Here is a 16,191-nt window from a genome sequence, read left to right on the forward strand (position 1 = left end):
CAGACCAATTGTTTTTGTATAAAAATATTCTTTTGGTTATTTTATTTCCCAGAACCAAGCAAGCATGGCACAGGTAAGCGATAAGTACTTTGCAGTAAATATATAGATTGTAACACAGTTTGGATTGCAATTGTAAATGTACTTTTTTATGGGATTTTCAGTATGATTACAGGTAAGTTACTTTTAAGATTACTTTTCTTACACAGAGTAGTATACCTGGATACTACTCTGGGACATTTCCTGTAAACAGTTAAGTAAAATCGCTTTTGTTAAACAGTACAATTTTAAAGAATTTCTTTAGGTTTTCAAACTCCACACAGGACAGGGGTCGTCGGATTTCGGGCTAGGATCGCCGGGGGGACTTCCTCGTGGTGTTTGCCCGCTCGAGCTTGGGCCATGGATCGCAGATACAGAGTGGGGCAGATTTGTGGTGTCCGACCGGAACCAGAGGTTGCAGGTTAACAAATCCAGTGTTCACAGGAGACACAGTCATTGAGGTTTATTCAAGGTTGCTGGCTTCAGGACACACTGGGATTTCGCAGGAGCATGTTCGATGTGGAGACAGGCTGGTTGGCCGGGGCCGAGTCAGTGGGTGTCTTCCTCTTGTTAGCAGCTGCACGGCTGTACGGTCCTTCTTCTTGTAGTTTCTTCTTGTCTGAGGAAGCAAGGTTAAGGGGTGTCCCTAAATACTAGATTTATGGGTGTTACAGGTAGGTAAAAGGTGGGGACCAATGGGTCCCTCCCCTGGAGCGGTACACCCACTATTATGCCACCCTCCAGTGGGAGGGGGCATAAGCCTATCCATGGTTGGCTGAGTCTCCCCCCCCCCCCCCACCCCTCCCCCAATCTGTAAATGGTGGGGCTGGGAGTTTTACTTCCCCTCGCCTCCTCCATCTGAGGGGTGAAGTTGGCAGAGGTGGGCACACCTCTCTTCCTCACTTGTTTTTCCTGCCGGTTCTCCCACCCAAAGTGGGGGTCAGAACCAGTGGGGACCAGTTGCTGGAAGCTGTAAGTGGCCTGGGGAAGCTCACAAAGGCGGCAAGCCTTTGAAGCTTCCCTTTCGTGAACCCTGCCCATCCTGGGAGAGGAGGCTTGGCACCTCCTCCCAGTTTGTGCATTGTTTCAAGCCCCAGAGAGCATATGGCTCTCGACGCAGGGGTCCAAAACCATGTCTGGTGGTGGCAGCTGAAAGCAGCTACCCAGCCTGGACACTAGTGGTAGGTTAGTTGTCAGGGGGCATCTCCAAGATGCCCTGTGTGTGCATTTTTCATTAAATCCAACACTGACATCAGTGTGGGTTTAATGTCCTGGGACGTTTGATACCAAACTTCTCAGTTTTCAGTGTAGCCATTATGGTGTGGTGGAGTTCGTAATGACAAACTCCCAGCAAAATATACTCTTATTGGCAGCACTACACTTGTCTAAGAATGGACTTAGGGGTACAGGGCTCATGCACCTGTACCCTCACCACTGGTATAGTGCACCCAGCTAGAGGGGTGACTGATCTATGCCAGGGCAGTGAGTTGTAGGCATTGCACACAGGGATGTGTGCCATGTCGACTCTTCACTTTGTTCTGCACCAAAACAAGCAGCCTGCAAAGATAGTGTGTGAGAGTAATGGTACAAGACCTCTAAGGGTGGCACAATAAGTGCTGCAGGCCTTAGAGGCCTTCTCTGGTCACAGTGCCCTGGGTACCTGTGGTACCATTTACCAGGGGCTGACCTGTGGCCAGAGATGCCAATTGGGTTTAGGCTTCAATGCAGTTTTAGGGAAAGAACATAGGCCCTGGGTACCTGATTAGCAGGAGCCCAGGGCACACTCAGTCAAAGCACATCAGCAATTCAGCAAAAAGTGAGGGCAAACATGCAGAAAGAGGGCACTTTCTCACATAGAGTCACATCATAATAGCTTCATTTCATCATCGACTTCCGTCAAAACATAATCTCTTCACACTTATTATGAATAATCAAGCATTGCAATCATGTGCCCACATTACCAGTAATAAAGCAGGACATCCTCCTCTGAAAGTATTACGAATAATCAGGCATTGCAACCAGATGGCATCACTGACAGGCCTTTCTCACCAAAACGTCCAAGATGAGCCACCCTCCTGTGTTGGCTCCAAAGGTCTGGGCTCCTTCCTTTGTTCAGTGAGCTTCAGCTGGCCCACGCCTGGTACAGTACCACAGCTAATTTATACAGATACTTCATCCACACCCCTTTTCTTCTTAGGAGCTGAGTGAGGCACTCTTAATTGTTCCCTTTGTGTGGGGAGGAGGTCTTTGTTCCTGTCTAAGAGAAATGCAATTAACTTGGCACAGCAGGTTGACAAAAGACCTGGACTCTGATCCGGAGATGATCCAGAGAAATATGACCTTTCTAGATGACCCATAAATTAGATACCTTCTTGGAACTCTCAGATTTGAGTTTAGTGCATGTTCCATCCCATTTTGCTAGGTCACTGTACTTTGTAGACCAAAGTAAAGCAAAACGGCACTGTAAGGCATTCTTCCCCCTATGTATATAATGGAGTGTCACTGAAGACAATGCAGTAAACAACACTGACTTTCCACATTTTCATATGAATGTGCACCAAAAATAAGGCCTACCCCAAGTCAATATCTAATCCTCTGTGCCAGACTACTTTTGCTATTTCAATCCCAGTAGTAAAAATCACCCATAGTGCATTTTAGAGAGCTCATGAGCTGATGACAGAATATTTACTTTACACAATTTTCAAGCGTTGCTCCCCTTTTTCAGTAAACACATTTGATTCCCATTTACATGCTTTCTCTTCAACTTGTCAAAAATTCAAACAGTCCCTTCACTCACAAAGTTTGGCCAGTTATTTCTGAAACAGCCAAAGTTATAAATGTATCCAGCAAATCTGGATCCCTTGTGGAAGTGTGCCTAGTGTGGATTTAGTGCATGGGGACTGACAGGTTTAACTCAGTACTGTAGAGTGAAGAAATTGGAGAGGAAGAAATAACAAAAATAGACACAAAAAGTGAAGGGATGAGACAGTACAATTTAAGAACCCTCACTCACCAACCTAGTGGTGACATGCTTCATCACTGGGTTCCCACCGGAAAGACCTAATGTCTTTCCAGTGTGCTTCAACGCCTGCTTACAGCGGAGCTGGTTATTGTGTGTGTTGAGGGTGTATTCTGGCCAAATTTAGCTAGGTGAGTGCAAAAAACAAGGGGGGTTAAAAAATGCAAAATCGTGACTTTCAACACCTTTATTAATAGTCCGGTTTGCACTGGTTAAAAACAAATTTGAATGGACACAAAGGAATAGTCTCAAATATTAAAGACCCCTGGTCCATAGTGAAAAACAAGGTTAGGTCGACATGTTTCTGCTTTCTTTGAGCCCAAGTCGCTCAGCGTTCATCAGGACCATATAATGTGATCCTCCGGTGGTGTACACGCACTAAGGTGCACCCTGCCGTGAGGAATTTGTGTGAAAAGACAAAAAAAGGAGAAAAATGTTTTCTTATTTTTTTGGTATATAATATACTTACGGCTATTAAGCCGTTCGAGACAACTACAGCAATTTCGCTGAAGTCGGATACCTGTAGGAAGAAACGTTTCCAAGGTTAGAGTGAAACAATCTTAGCTCATATGGTACAATCCCACATAATACCACTCAAACCCTTCACCCTATCGGAAAACACCTATGTGGTGAATTAGTCAGTAGAATGGCTAATCCCAATGGCACGAGTGAAACAAGCTCATGTTACAAACTGCTCGGCCTTTTGTGAATTAGTACACTGTGTCCTGCCTCCTAAATCATGTGGCTAGACATAGTCACCAACTGTTATTTAACTTAACAGCGTGGAACTATCTTAGTGAACAAACAACAACAAGCTTAAAATGCACTTTACGTGATTTACACGGAAAAAAGGAGTCTCAGAAAAGCTCCATAGGAAAGGACAGAATCAAATAAATGGAAGACAGGGAGGTAACTGTCTAAACTCACGAGAGGAGTGTCAGTGCTAGTCCTCATGGGCGAACGCGGTGGGGGGTTTTCTTCACGCCGCTTGTCTGAAGATAAACAGCCAAAAGGGACAGTTGACTTAAAAACAAATACAATGTTCGCGTCTTAGCGCGAAGGGCCGAGTTTTAGCGCGCAGTTAGCGCGAAGGGCCGAGTTTGTGCTGCGGTGTCTACTCAAGAATTCACAAAAGGGGTTCTCACTTACATTTCAGCAGGCGACTCCCCGCAGCGTACCTATACGAACACCACCGCGGCCCGGTCTGAATGCCGAGTTGACGGCGCTGCTTGTACACATACTTCCGCATGGGCATGTGACCGCAGCACGTGATCACGCTGTGCTGTTAAAGGGCCAGTTCTATTTTTTTCTTTAACTGTGTTGGTATAATTCGTCTAATAAGCCTTCATAGAGTCTTAGCACCCATAGGGATTTAAATATGAAAAATGCCATAAAACCATAGTGCGGCTCCAAATAAGTGACGCGTATTACAAAAGCATTTGTCTCATGTAAAACGAAGTCAATTTCCTTTTGAAAAAGACGAAGGAAAAATTGTGTGAAAAAACAGGGGATACAAAGGTAGAAGCCCACGGGGGCGTCCCCATAGAGACTAAACAATGCTGGCAGTGACTATGTCCATGACATGAAATATCTAAAATTGCCCAACCATTATCTGGGTGACTGCCTAATTGGAATGGAATGTTTTTGCAGACAAGTTTGTGATTAATATTACTCATGAGGTGTTTATTTTATATATAAATAAAGCTTTTTAAGAGTAAATATGCATGAAATGTCTCAATGTCTCACAATAAGGAGCCAAAGGGAAGGTGACAAAATTAGTAGAGAAATGAGTGGTTCTACCCATGGTGAGAATCTCATCAATGAAAAAGGTCTAGCTATTGCTGAACAGTACTTCAAGCTGTATTAACGACGTAATATCGATCCCCAAGCGATATCATCGTTAAGACCTGTGCGATGGCTTGACAAACGGTAGATCCATCGCTGTTCCTTCTCAAACAGAGTCTTTTCATCACCAGAAACCTGTTCCACGATAGTCCAACGCATGTCGTTCGGTGTGTGATTTCTTTCTATGAAATGGTTGGTCAGCTTGGTGGCATTTCTTTTGCAACGAATGCTGCTTCGGTGTTCACAAATCCTCAGTTTAACACGCCTCGTAGTCATGCCAACGTAATTGAGGCCGCAGGTACAGGTGATCAAGTACACGACGTTACTGGTATTACAGTTGGTATTTTAAGAAATGCCACCAAGCTGACCAACCATTTCATAGAAAGAAATCACACACCGAACGACATGCGTTGGACTATCGTGGAACAGGTTTCTGGTGATGAAAAGACTCTGTTTGAGAAGGAACAGCGATGGATCTACCGTTTGTCAAGCCATCGCACAGGTCTTAACGATGATATCGCTTGGGGATCGATATTACGTCGTTAATACAGCTTGAAGTACTGTTCAGCAATAGCTAGACCTTTTTCATTGATGAGATTCTCACCATGGGTAGAACCACTCATTTCTCTACTAATTTTGTCACCTTCCCTTTGGCTCCTTATTGTGAGACATTGAGACATTTCATGCATATTTACTCTTAAAAAGCTTTATTTATATATAAAATAAACACCTCATGAGTAATATTAATCACAAACTTGTCTGCAAAAACATTCCATTCCAATTAGGCAGTCACCCAGATAATGGTTGGGCAATTTTAGATATTTCATGTCATGGACATAGTCACTGCCAGCATTGTTTAGTCTCTATGGGGACGCCCCCGTGGGCTTCTACCTTTGTATCCCCTGTTTTTTCACACAATTTTTCCTTCGTCTTTTTCAAAAGGAAATTGACTTCGTTTTACATGAGACAAATGCTTTTGTAATACGCGTCACTTATTTGGAGCCGCACTATGGTTTTATGGCATTTTTCATATTTAAATCCCTATGGGTGCTAAGACTCTATGAAGGCTTATTAGACGAATTATACCAACACAGTTAAAGAAAAAAATAGAACTGGCCCTTTAACAGCACAGCGTGATCACGTGCTGCGGTCACATGCCCATGCGGAAGTATGTGTACAAGCAGCGCCGTCAACTCGGCATTCAGACCGGGCCGCGGTGGTGTTCGTATAGGTACGCTGCGGGGAGTCGCCTGCTGAAATGTAAGTGAGAACCCCTTTTGTGAATTCTTGAGTAGACACCGCAGCACAAACTCGGCCCTTCGCGCTAACTGCGCGCTAAAACTCGGCCCTTCGCGCTAAGACGCGAACATTGTATTTGTTTTTAAGTCAACTGTCCCTTTTGGCTGTTTATCTTCAGACAAGCGGCGTGAAGAAAACCCCCCACCGCGTTCGCCCATGAGGACTAGCACTGACACTCCTCTCGTGAGTTTAGACAGTTACCTCCCTGTCTTCCATTTATTTGATTCTGTCCTTTCCTATGGAGCTTTTCTGAGACTCCTTTTTTCCGTGTAAATCACGTAAAGTGCATTTTAAGCTTGTTGTTGTTTGTTCACTAAGATAGTTCCACGCTGTTAAGTTAAATAACAGTTGGTGACTATGTCTAGCCACATGATTTAGGAGGCAGGACACAGTGTACTAATTCACAAAAGGCCGAGCAGTTTGTAACATGAGCTTGTTTCACTCGTGCCATTGGGATTAGCCATTCTACTGACTAATTCACCACATAGGTGTTTTCCGATAGGGTGAAGGGTTTGAGTGGTATTATGTGGGATTGTACCATATGAGCTAAGATTGTTTCACTCTAACCTTGGAAACGTTTCTTCCTACAGGTATCCGACTTCAGCGAAATTGCTGTAGTTGTCTCGAACGGCTTAATAGCCGTAAGTATATTATATACCAAAAAATAAGAAAACATTTTTCTCCTTTTTTTGTCTTTTCACACAAATTCCTCACGGCAGGGTGCACCTTAGTGCGTGTACACCACCGGAGGATCACATTATATGGTCCTGATGAACGCTGAGCGACTTGGGCTCAAAGAAAGCAGAAACATGTCGACCTAACCTTGTTTTTCACTATGGACCAGGGGTCTTTAATATTTGAGACTATTCCTTTGTGTCCATTCAAATTTGTTTTTAACCAGTGCAAACCGGACTATTAATAAAGGTGTTGAAAGTCACGATTTTGCATTTTTTAACCCCCCTTGTTTTTTGCACTCACCTAGCTAAATTTGGCCAGAATACACCCTCAACACACACAATAACCAGCTCCGCTGTAAGCAGGCGTTGAAGCACACTGGAAAGACATTAGGTCTTTCCGGTGGGAACCCAGTGATGAAGCATGTCACCACTAGGTTGGTGAGTGAGGGTTCTTAAATTGTACTGTCTCATCCCTTCACTTTTTGTGTCTATTTTTGTTATTTCTTACTCTCCAATTTCTTCACTCTTCTGTTGTTTATTATAAATCTGGTAAGGGGTGTAAGAGTGAATATTTATACCCTTACTCTCTCGTTGTTTTCTGATTAACTCAGTACTGGCCTTACTGCAATGCTCCCTTTCTATGCCCTGGTGCAGGAAAGGCATTTAAATGTGAGACAACATAAACAATGTTGATAGTAATCCATATTTTACGAGAGTGAAGGCAAGCTATGTTCTCCCAGCGATATCCTTACCTATCAAAAGAACACACATCTAAAAAAGCAGGTGAATATGTCAACACAAAGTTATGTACATCAGTTTAACAAAACTTTCCAAAGCATGCAGATTTCATGTAATTGTTGAGAAGAGGAAACATGCACAGTTCAAAAGTGTAGTCGGCATATTGTACTCACACGAACTACAAGAGGGGTCTCCAGAAGGCCAAATTCAGCAGCCTTCAAAAAGTTTTTTTGTCCAGATTTCCTTGCGTTTGACTCCAGTGGGTTAGGTGCTGCTATCAACAAATGATTTTCTTTTACTGGACCCTGCTGATAACCTGATAGTTCTGGAGAAGACTGTGGACCAGGATGGACCACAGAGGTCAACAATCTGTAAAAACAGAGAATCTGAGTTACTCTACACTACAGCATGACCATCAATATCACTTAGCAGTCTCAATAGGAACCCAACCTAAATACCATCAACACCAACTGAGTAGCACACAAACCCAAAACTCTTATAAATTGATGTTTATTATTTTGATCACCAAACTTACCCACTTACTAACTCCTCCTTAACAATTAATGTGCATCTACAAGTGGGATTAGGAGCTGAATTATTTTTTTTAAATTGAGCAGACTCTGGTTTCCACTCAAACCACAATCCAGAGTTAGCACTGATGCTAGAGAGTTAGGGAGGTAACTTTTAAGGTGCAGGCCCAATTCTCAAACTGGTCAGGGTCATTGATCACACTAACCATGAGACCCTCAGTCTTGTTGTTTAAAAGGAGGAATGTGCATTTAGATAGTGTATAGACCAGAAAGAGCATTCATGAAGGTAACTTTTATTCTGAGGAATACTTCTAACAGCAGATTCCTCCCCTTGTGATTAAATACTCAATCAGTAGTTCGGCAGGAGGCTTAGATCAGGAAATCTTACCATACAGGCTGAGCAATATGCCCCTCCAGCCAGACCTGGCTATTTAGACACTGGCGTCTTGTGAAAGTGGGGAATAACACCCATGTAGCTGCCTGCCAGATGTCCGAGAATGTACTCTGCATGTCTGCTTCTCTTCTGTACAGCTTTACCTTACACCCCCCCCCCCCCAGAGAACCCCACAAACAACTGATCGTCCACCTGATGTTCCTTAGTGCAATCATTGTAGAAGCTCAGGGATCCCTTAGCACTAAGGCAAAGGAGTCTTCCTTACAGTTTAGATTAATGAGGTGGGGGGAAGAAAGCTGGAAGGATAAAAGACTGCCCTGTGTGGAAGGGTGTGTCTAACTTTTGTAGGAATGTTGTGTTTGTCCTGAGTACCAGCTGACGTAGGAAAAAGCTGGTATAATGCAGCTGGATAGACAGCACTTGTAGCTCACTCACGTAACAAGCTGGCATGATTGCTGTAAGGAAAATCGTCTTCAGCGTGAGGAGACAAAGAGAAAAGCTGAAGGCGCGCCCGAGGGGCCCGATGGCAGGAAGAGTCCTCATGGCCACGAGGAAGTCTCAAATCTGCTCCAGAGTCCCACTGAGCCCAGGGACCGGAGGGTGTGGGGATGGATGAGACTGCGCGGGCTTCGGCGAAGCTGGGCGGGCGGCGCCACCTGAACCCTCGGCCGAGTCGCGCGACCGGCGAGGGGAGGTCGAAGGACGATGGTGTTTCTTCAACAACTTCCCATGCCTCGACTTACCGGAGTGCGAGGTCTTCGATACTGGCAAACGATGATGACTCCGGCTCCACGACCGGTCCCTTGACTTCCTCCTCAACCGGGACCTCGAGCGTCGCGGAGCCGACTGCCGGATCTCGAGCAGCTTACGGGAGCGCTCCCGCCTAGCCTTCGACGTCAAGGCCCGGCAGTCGGGGCACGACTTGTCGTCGTGGTCGGACCCTAGACAGTAGAGACACCAGTGTTGGAGGTCGGTAACAGACATCAGTCGGAGACAGGCGTCACACGGCTTGAAACCGGGCATCTCTACCGGCACCGGGAGTCTATTTCGACTGGAAAAAGATAGACCAAAAAAATCCAAAAGTTAGTCAAAAAGGGACTAAGTGTACGCTCTTCCCGGATCTGCGCTTGCTGGCACATAAAAAAGAAGAACTGACGTCAGCGCGCAAGGGCGTGGTGTCTAAGTACTCCGACGACGTCATCCCGGCGATCACTACGCCGACGACGGACGCGGAGCCGCAGACGACGCCTACTGACGCGCAGGAGTACTGCTGACGAAAACTTTCTGGATCCAGTCTGACGCCTGGGGGTTATTCTAAGGTAAGGAATCTAACTAACTTGTTTCCTTCAGATAATTAACTTCAGTGAAACTATCTGGTAGAGCCTATTTATCCACAGATACTTCACCTTTTGAATATTGCCCAGGCATCAGACTAGAATGGACCTGGAAACATTTCAGCAGTACCTCTGTGTGCTGGAAGGTGTTGCTGTGCGGCTGTGCTCTGGAAATGACGTGCAGAGCCTATTTAGGTGCCACCCCCGCAATGTCAGTTCCTTCCTTTCCAAGCCTGCAGGCGCAGAGCCCAGAGCTCTCTTTATGTAGGACATAACACGTCCAAAAAAGTTTTCCAGTGTGCAAGGGATGTCACCCATACAACCAACAGGTTTTAAGCCCTGTAGGGACTGTCACAAAAAAGGTCTGTGACAGATCCCCATTAGGTGAGCCTGTGGTCAACCTACAACTCCAAGACATGCAGCAACTGTGCACCGATGAACCCAAAGGCCATCAGCGAACAGAAGGCAAAACTTTACGTTACCAAGCATAAGACAACTCCTCGCCAGGACTATTCAATGCAACTTTTCTGCGTTTCGAAGGTTTAATCGCTATCAGATTCCTGGAGTTGACAGAGCAGCTCCTCATGGCCAGTCTTTCCCACGCTCCAAGTCCTCAAGTAATGAAATGCAGCACAATAAATCGAAGCAGGATTAAATGCCCTTGCACCGCTCAATTCGCCTGAGCAGGCGCGGGAGCAGCACCAGTGTTATAAATCTCGCTCCTGATATTGGCTGGCTTTGGAGTCGATCCTGCAGTTGGATTTGGCACAACCTAAGTTTCTGGGGCCTTCAGCCACGCCACATCAGATCGAGGAGTTCCTTGCAGCCATGCTGCAGTTCTTTAGATTCCCGACGACTCCCTCTGATGTGCCTTCAAGCCCCAAGGATCCAAGAGGCCTTGCACCTGGGATACCAGGATATAGCCAGGAGAGATTTTCAAGACTGTCTCAGAAGAACTTAGGGCTTCCTTGGCTCAGACCATTCAAGATGGTCAAAATACAGCCATTAACAAGAATCATGCTGGCTTTAAAGAACAAGTTACTTAACTTCGGTAACAATATATCTGTAAGAGACAGATTAGTTATGCATTCCACACGCTAGCATTACCCCCATGCGTCAGAACGGATCCGGAGAATTTTTTCCTCAGCAGTACCCCTGAGAGTCAATAGGTGGCGATGGTCAACTCTGCGTTCGTCGTTGGTGTCGTGATCGCCGGAATGACGTCACGGTATCTTAGACGCCGCAATCGCGCACTGATATCAGTTCTTTACACGACATTCCATGCCAGAAGCACAGAGCCGTGCAAGACACTGACCACTGGTGCACGACAACTAGGGCCCTGAAAGGGAGTCCCTTACTCTATTTATTTATTTTAAAAGTTTTATACAGCGCGGGCTAGACCCGGAGGTATCAGAACGCTTTACATGAGTTACAGCGAGTTACAGGTTACATAGTTACATCCCTTAAATCAAAGAGTCACAGGGGGAGGAGGAGGGAGGGAATATGTGAGAAGTTGGCCTGGTATGTGATGTTCACTATTCTAGTGAACACCTTGCACCAGTCCAAACAACCCTTATGGTGATGGTTGTAAGTCAACCTTATAGACCAGCTATCATAGTGGTAGCGTGGACAGAACAGTCTTAGGCTAAAAGACTCTTGAGGGCGTGTAAAGCCAGCTGTTTTACCATATGTAACCCCTTGAATATCAAATGAACGGACACCACACAGGATATATATAAAATAAATGGAATATGCTACTTACCAGTATGCATCTGTCGTATACTGTGCATTAGATCGCCACCTGGTGTTGGGCTCGGATGATTGCAGGTTGTTGTCTTCTTGGAAGAAGTCTTTGTAGTCACGAGATAGGTGACTCCTCCCTTGGACAATACTGCGCATGGTCATCGACTCCATCCTCAGATTGTTTTTCGTCATGATGGGAAATGGAGTTAGTAGAAGTAAAGATAAAGAAAGGATGTCCATGCGTGTGCATCTAATTAAGATGATAACTGGAACGGATACAAGCCCCGGGAAGGCGGGAGGGCGTATACGACTCTGCAGCTCTACATGCCAAGAACAGATACATACTGGTAAGTAGCATATTCCGTTTGAGGCATATGAGCTGCAGATCGTATACTGTGCATCGATTGTGCAGCAGTGTCTCCCCTAGCGGTGGTCGCCTGTATCCGTTGCAGTATTCTGAAACAGTGTTCTAAGGACAGCTTGGCCTACTGCAGCTTCCTGCTTGGCTTGCACATCAACACAATAGTGTTTCGTGAAGGTGTGTATTGTAGACCATGTCGCTGCCTTGCATATGTCCTCTAGTGGTATATTTTTAAGAAAGCCATAGAGGCTCCTAGTTTGCGAGTAGAGTGTGCTCTAGGAGGAACTGCTAGTGTACGTTTGGCTTTTTGATAGCATATTTGTATACACTTTACAATCCACCTGGCAATTCCCCCCTTAGATATGGGGTTGCCTTTGTGTGGAGGAGAGAAAGATACAAATAATTGTTTTGTCTTTCTGAAGGTTTGAGTCCTATCTGTGTAGTATAACAGGGCTCTTCTGACATCTAAGGTGTGTAGACCCCTTTCTGCAACAGAGTCCTGGTTTTGAAAAAACACAGGTAGCTCTACTGATTGGTTAAGGTGAAAAGGAGTAATAACTTTTGGCAGGAATTTTGGATTAGGCCTAATAACCACTTTGTTAGTGTGTATCTGAAAAAATGGTTCTTGTATTGTGAATGCTTGTATTTCGCTAACTCTTCTGAGAGAGGCGATGGCAACAAGGAAAGCAGTTTTCCATGTTAGGAACTGTAATTCACACTTATGTAAAGGCTCGAAAGGGGGTCCCATGAGTCTTGTAAGGACCACGTTTAGGTTCCATACTGGAGCAGGTGGTAACCTAGGTGGAATTATACTTTTTAAGCCTTCCATAAAAGCTTTGATCGCAGGTACTCTGAATAGAGATAGATGTTGTCTATTCTGTAAATAGGCTGCTAATGCTGCCAGGTGCAGGCGTATGGAAGAATAAGCTAAATTAGACCTTTGTAGGTGTAGAAAGTAGCACATGATATTTTGGATGGAAACATCCAGTGGATCAATGTGATTATTGTTGCAATATATTGCAAATCTTTTCCACTTAGCGGCATAACATGCTCTGGTAGTGGGTTTTCTAGCCTCTTTAATTATGTTCATACAGTCTGCTGGTAGGTTTAAGTAACCAAACTCTAAGACTTCAGGAGCCAGATCGCCAAATTCAGTTGGCTTGGTTCTGGGTGTCTTATTTCTCCATGGTTCTGTGTTAACAGGGAGGGCGTGAGCTTTAAATTTTGATGTGGAACTAGTGAGATCCAGCAGTGTGGTGAACCACGGCTGGCGTGCCCATGTGGGAGCTACTAGTATCAGTTTGAGAGACTGTTGTCTGAGTTTGCGCACTACTAGTGGAATGAGTGGGAGAGGCGGAAAAGCGTACGCAAATCTGCCTGACCAGTTCATCCATATTGCATTCCCCTCCGACCGTGGGTGTGGAAACCTGGCGGCGAAGGTTGGGCATTTTGAATTCTCGTGGGTGGCAAACAGATCTATCTGTGGATGCCCCCACATTTGGAAGAATGGCTGAAGAACTTGTGGATGTATCTCCCATTCGTGAATATGTTGTGACTGTCAACTCAACAGATCTGCTATCTGATTGTGAATTCCTGGAAGGTGCTCTACTGTCAGATGTATGTTTTGAGGAATGGCCCATCTCCAAATGTTCTGTGCGAGCTGGGACAGTTGCAGAGAGTGTGCCCCCCCCCCCCTGTTTTTGTATATAGTACATGGCTGTCATATTGTCCGTCCGGATTAAGACAGCTTTGTTTTGTACTTGCACTTGAAATGTTTTGAGTGCTAGGAAAATTGCTAGCAGCTCTAGATGGTTGATATGGAACACTTTTTGTAGGTTGTTCCATTGGCCTTGTGTGGTATAGTGTAAGAGATAGGCTCCCCATCCTGTGAGGGATGCATCTGTCGTGAGCACTATCTGTGGAACAGGCTCTAGGAACGGCCTTCCCTTTGTCAAATGTTTGGTGTTCCACCATTGCAGAGAGTGATATGTAGGGCTGTCCACCAACACCAGGTCTGAGAGCTGACCTTGAGCCTGATTCCACTGTTGTGCTAGACATTCTTGTAATTGGCGCATTTGCAGTCTTGCATGTGGCACTATGAAGATGCAAGACGCCATCATGCCTATTAGTCTCATGAACACTTTGGCTTGGAGAGACTGCTGGTGTTGAAAAATGGAGACTAAGGTTTGAATGCTCTGTATCCTGGCTGGACTGGGATACGCTAGAGCTGTAGATGTGTCTATGGTAGCTCCTAGATACTGATGAACGTGCGAAGGCTCTAGGTGCGACTTGGTGTAGTTTATGGTAAACCCTAAGTTGTGCAATGTCTGAATTGTTTGCTTTGTGTGATGGACACATTGACTGTATGATTTTGCTTTTATGAGCCAGTCGTCTAGATAAAGGAAGACATGTATCTGTTGTCTTCTGAGATGTGCGCTACTACTGCTAAGCACTTTGTGAACACTCGTGGTGCTGTTGTGACCCCGAATGGAAGGACTTTGAATTGATAGTGCTGTCCTTGTATGTCAAACCTTAGATACTTCCTGTGACCAGGATGTATAGGAATATGAAAGTAGGGGTCCTTTAGGTCTAGTGTTGAAAGAAAATCGCCTTGTTGTAGTAGTGGGAGTACTTGCTGCAGAGTGATTATGTGGAAATGATCTGTCTGTATGTAATGGTTGAGGGGCCTGAGGTCGAGAATTGGTCTTAGTGTCCCGTCCTTCTTGGAAGTACAAGGAGTAAACTCCTGTTCCCTCTAAAGGAACTACATGAATAGCATCCTTTTGTAGAAGTGCTAGAACTTCTTGTTGAAGTAGAGTAATATGGTCTGTGGACATTGGATGCTGCCTGGGTGGTATGTTTGGGGGGGGTTGCTGTGAGTTCTAGGCAGTAGCCATGTTGGATAATTTGTCGTACCCACCTGTCTGTTGTGATGGAATTCCAGACAGGTAGGAACTGTGATAATCTGCCCCCCACAGGGGTGGAATGCTGTGGGGGAGGCAGAGGGAAGTCACTGTTTGGAAGTGGAAGAGGAGCGGTTGTTGTTATTACCTCTACCTCTTCCCTTGTTATTATCTCCTCTGTATCCTCCTCTAAAGTAGCTCGTTAGAGGAGGTCTGTGTATTTGTTTTAAAAGATGACGTATCTGCGCCGGTTTGCTTAGAGCCTCCTCTATAAAAGGATCGGCGAAAATAACTTCTAGTCTGTGTGGATTGTAATGCACCCATTGACTTAGCTGTGTCTGTGTCTGTTTTCATCTTTTCTAGTGTGTTGTCCACTTCCGGCCCGAACAATTGGTTTTGATTGAAGGGCTGGTTTAAGATGGTGGTCTGTACCTCTGTTTTAAACCCTGAAATGCGTAACCACGCATGTTGTCTGAGTATAACACTAGTATTGACTGCTCTGGATGCTGTGTCCGCTACATCTAGTGCACATTTAATTGAGGCATTGGATATTAACTTGCCTTCCTGTATGAGCTCTGTTGCCTGATCTTTGTACTGATCTGGGAGGTGCTCCATCAGTTCTTCTAATTGATCGTAGTGAGCCCTGTCATAGCGTGAGAGCAGGGCTTGTGTATTGGCTATGAGCCATATGTTTGTTGCTTGCGCAGCAATCAGTTTCCCTCATGCATCAATAACTTTGGATTCTTTGTCAGGCGGGGGCGTGTCACCAGAAATCTGGGAATTGTCTCTAGTAGTGTCTAATACACAAAAAAAAGAGTCTAGTGGCAGATGTCCCTTAATATAGACTGGATCAGATGGTGCAGGTCTGTATTTCTTTTCTATTCTTGGATTTAATACCCTACAGCGTACCGGGTCTTTAAATATTTCTGAAGCATGTTTAATGACTCCTTTGATCATAGGTAGTATTTGCGTAGACCTTTGTGACTGCTCAAATGTATCCAGTAAAAAGTCCTCATCAATGGCATCAGAGTGCATTGAAACCCGAGGTAAAGGGCTGCTCTATTTAATAAATTATTAAACCCAATACTATCCTCTGGAGGGGAAGGTTTTGTTGGGTAGGACTGAGAATCAGGAATGGCCGGCACATTGTGTGGTGGGAAGCCATATGTGTCATCCTCTTTAGGATATTCAGGATTGACATCTTCATCTAAATTGTATTCTTGTGGCTCTGATATGTCATTCCCCCCACCTATATCATACTCCTCGTCAGTGTGGTGTGATGATGCAGGAGATTGAACAGGAGAAACTGTAG

General features: G+C 45.1%; 1 protein-coding gene across 2 annotated transcripts in view; it reads right to left on the reverse strand.

The window, feature by feature from the left end:
- The window catches only part of AHCTF1 (AT-hook containing transcription factor 1), a 1,132,528-nt gene that overhangs the window by 511,868 nt on the left and 604,469 nt on the right, over positions 1-16,191 (reverse strand). For both annotated transcript variants that reach the window (XM_078649035.1, XM_078649034.1), the window contains exon 27: positions 7,788-7,983. In XM_078649035.1, coding sequence (XP_078505161.1) covers positions 7,788-7,983 — 196 coding nt within the window. The remainder of the gene's footprint in view (positions 1-7,787; positions 7,984-16,191) is intronic.

The sequence above is a fragment of the Lissotriton helveticus genome, chromosome 6 (assembly GCF_964261635.1).
Source record: "Lissotriton helveticus chromosome 6, aLisHel1.1, whole genome shotgun sequence".
Taxonomy (NCBI): domain Eukaryota; kingdom Metazoa; phylum Chordata; class Amphibia; order Caudata; family Salamandridae; genus Lissotriton; species Lissotriton helveticus.